The sequence below is a fragment of the Lycium ferocissimum genome, chromosome 9, assembly GCF_029784015.1.
Source record: "Lycium ferocissimum isolate CSIRO_LF1 chromosome 9, AGI_CSIRO_Lferr_CH_V1, whole genome shotgun sequence".
Lineage (NCBI taxonomy): Eukaryota > Viridiplantae > Streptophyta > Magnoliopsida > Solanales > Solanaceae > Lycium > Lycium ferocissimum.
In genome coordinates this window covers 39,744,735-39,748,292 of record NC_081350.1, presented here as the reverse complement: position 1 = coordinate 39,748,292, position 3,558 = coordinate 39,744,735, and the positions used below count along the sequence as shown (strand labels likewise).

General features: G+C 41.1%; 1 protein-coding gene across 1 annotated transcript; it reads right to left on the bottom strand.

Moving 5' to 3' along the window:
• Positions 1-555: 555 nt before the first annotated feature.
• Positions 556-2,801, bottom strand: LOC132030739 (B3 domain-containing protein Os03g0120900-like). Its single transcript, XM_059420479.1, has one exon. The coding sequence runs from the start codon at positions 2,212-2,214 to the stop codon at positions 919-921; it is 1,296 nt and encodes a 431-aa protein (XP_059276462.1). The 5' UTR covers positions 2,215-2,801; the 3' UTR covers positions 556-918.
• Positions 2,802-3,558: the final 757 nt, after the last annotated feature.

Below are 3,558 nucleotides of genomic sequence, written 5' to 3'. Positions count from 1 at the left end.
GGCACATCGATCTGTTAGCTTTTTGGAGGGTAACAAATTAAAGAGATGCATCAGCGAAAGCCAAAGAGCAACTTAAGAATGGAAAAGGTAGGTGGTGCTAAGCGCTGACAGGAAGAAGCAACCAAATTAAATAAGGATGAGTAGCGACAAACGAAAACTATTAGAAGCATCTTTAGAAGTAGTAAAGAAGCTCGCAGGAGTTGATGATAAAATAGGCAAGCTAGCTAGTCAACTAGATGAAATGTTATGTACCTTTATAAAAGCTAAGCTCTGAAGAAGTAGTACTGCCTGGCGGGTGTGCCCAACGAAGAGCGACAAGAACAACAACCTACCAAAGGTAATAAAAACAAAATTCATTCATGAAAAAGAAACCGCTACTTTTGTTAATTCCCTTCTCATCATTCATTAGCCTGACTGATGCTGAGGAGCTAGCTACGCATTCCGACTGCTACTAGAACTAGATAGGGAAATCAAGACAGCAAAGGTTGTTAGCTTTCAAAGCATATATAGAGGGAAATTTATGAATTGAAGTAAATAAATATAGAAACGCATGTATAAGCTAATAAGGCGCTTTTTCTCTTATTTTTAATCACTAAAATTGAAAAAACTGATGCATGAGTACTACACTTTGAGGGTAGCAGTTGGAAATTGAAACATAAAATAACCAGCATAAAAGGAACTAGTGTTATATTTTAGTATTTGCAAAGTATATCATAATCTCTATTAGAGTATTATTATACACAAATTCAACTTGGACATTTGTTCATTTTTTACCCTCTGTGTGGTGAGTTTGCAATGGCATTTTCTCAGGACTCGGAGGGTTTTCTTGATGGCCCTTGCCATATATGGCAGATCATGATGAAGCCCTTGCAGCTAATTCTCTTGAATTTACACTTGGGGAGTGCCTTTTAGAAATTATCAAATATCCAAATCCAAATCCAAGGACATGGATGCCTTGGATTCTTCTTGGGTGGCTGCGGGGATGACATCGTAGTTGTTAAAAGTCCTTGGAATTGAGGGTAAAAATTGGGGAAGATGAGAATAAGTTGGTGTAGCCGGCAAGGAGGAGGATGAGGACATTTCACATGAATCATCCGAGTCTGAGATGGGACAGTCCATATTGACGCCGAACAGCCTGAGTCGCTTTGCTGCTGCCTTGCCTTGGACAATCGGTACGGAGTCGAACACCACTGGCTCCACAATCCCTCCAACACTAGTACTACTACTAGTACCTCTTTGCTGTTGTGCTAAGCCCGATCTGAGATAAACTACTGACGCGCTCGGACAAGGGTTTCCATTTACTACGGTTGTACTGTTGTTGAAATTACAAGTACTGTCGTAGTAATAATTAGGAGTAGTGTTTCCATAAGCGCTGTATCTTGGAGGAGGATAAGAAGATTGCTGCTGATGATGAGACATGCTGCCTGCAGCTGCAGGTTCCAGCATCAGACGGGAATGTAAATGTGAATGGCCTAGCGGCAGCTGCAGAAAGAGCGGATGATTCCAAGCAGCAGCAGCTGGGTACTGCATATTATTGGAGCGGTAGATACTACTAGTATTAGAGAAATGAGTGGTGAAGTGGTCGGGGGCGTCTGGACGGCGCCTCCAGTCGATGAAGAGACGATCCTTGCCCAATTCACCCACTCCACGCTGAAATGAGACTATATCCCCAGCATCCAGCTTCTTCTCCTTCACGAACCGGCTCCAACCTTTGGTCATTACATAGCTTTGGCTGCTATTCCAGTACGAATATCTGAACCGCCAAGGCTTCCCATTCCTATCTTCAAAATTCAGAAGGAGCCCTTTCTCGTTGGTCGAGGAATCCAGAGGAAAATACTTCTCAGCGTGCTGTTTGGGGATGACTAACCGGTTGAGCTTGCCCACGTCACTGGGAGTGACTACCTTATCGAACATGTGCTCTCTCTCAATATTAGCAGTGCTACTTGCGCCAACTCCCAGATCAAGCTGATGAGGATGGTTATGATTTTCAGCGGCCTCATCTGCGCTAGGGGGAGTATCCATCATTACGAGATCTTCACCATTATTAGTGGTCCTGCTGCTGCTTAACCAACTTCTTTGATAGGAGAAAGGAACTAGAATCTTCTGGCTGGAAGAAGAAGAAGAAGTGGATGGTGAAGACGAATGAGAAAATGGGTGTGTGCTTTTTGAGGAGCCTTGATCGTTGAACCCACGTCCACCTGAGAAGAAATTCATGATGATCTAGGACCGTCGACAACCACACTTATCCGAGGCATAGATCTAATTAGAGAAGATGTGTAACTGGAGATAGGAAACAAGCCCCAAAAATCCAGAAACATAAACCTCCCTTATATAAAAGACGATTGCGTCCAGTACTATGGTTAGTGGTTATTACTGGTACAACGAGTCTGACTTTGAGAGGAGTGTTTACCGCTGGAACTAGGGTTAAAAGAGTATCCTCCCATTAGCCACAAACTAGAACATAGAACTAGGTGAGTGCTTTCTTGTTTGCTTAGGAAGACTCAAAGAGGTGATGACTCTCGTTATCACTCATTCCAGAGGAGAAGACGATTCAAAAGCTTCCGCCTCATCCTTGCTGGTCACCTTTTTTTTTTTTTTTTTTTTTTTTTGTTTTGTGTGTGTGTGTGTGTGCGCGCGCGTGAGTATATAGGAAGAAAGTAAGAGAGAGGATGACAAGTATGTGGGTAATTTGTCTAAGTGGGTGGAATCTTCTTTTTTGAGTTAGGTAAATTTCATTGAAGTACTTATTCTCTTTCAGACTTCCTTTCCTTCCTAGTTCATTTGTGTGTGAGAGAGTATGCCCCTCGTAATTTGTTCATACGCGAATATACCCATCTCAGCGGGTCGGGCCAAGAGTGGACTCTCTCTCGACGGGCCCACGAATTATCTGGTTGGGTTCATGTGAGCTCGTCCTTGTCATCAGACTAGAATGGGTGGTGGTAGCCTCCAAATTTAATTGCAATTCCATACTCTCATGACTACCTTTTCTTTTATACAAAATAAAAATTACTACTACAATAATTAAGTTCGTTTAACTGTGTTAAGCTTACTTTTACCTTTTTATTAATATCCAAAATGTAAGCAAATCAAAATAGGGCATCAAAGGTACGTATTAAAGTAATTTATCACTCCCAACAAGTGACATTATCAGTATAGTCTAGTTAGTACTGCAGTACTACCAGTCCTTAAGTAGTATTTTCTTTTTGCATTTAGGCCCACGGCAACGCCAGCTGTTCCGTAATGCACGAGTTTCTAATATTATCCCAATTTATGCCACTAGCCTCATCTTGTTTGTTTTCACTTTAATCTTTAATTTTTCTTTCTTTGTGAATTTGTAACTTTATTCGGGAAGGGCGGCGTATTATTTTGAGTAGGCACTAGAATTTGGAGATGGTTGAGGTCAGTGGTAAGGTGTCAAAAAAATATGAAAAATTGATCGAACCTAACCATATCGGATCGATTTATAGTATTTTTTCAATAAAATCGTGATTTTTTATTTAAGTTTAAAACCGTCTAGAACAATTAGGGTGGTCTTTTTAATTTATTAAAAGAACCGAA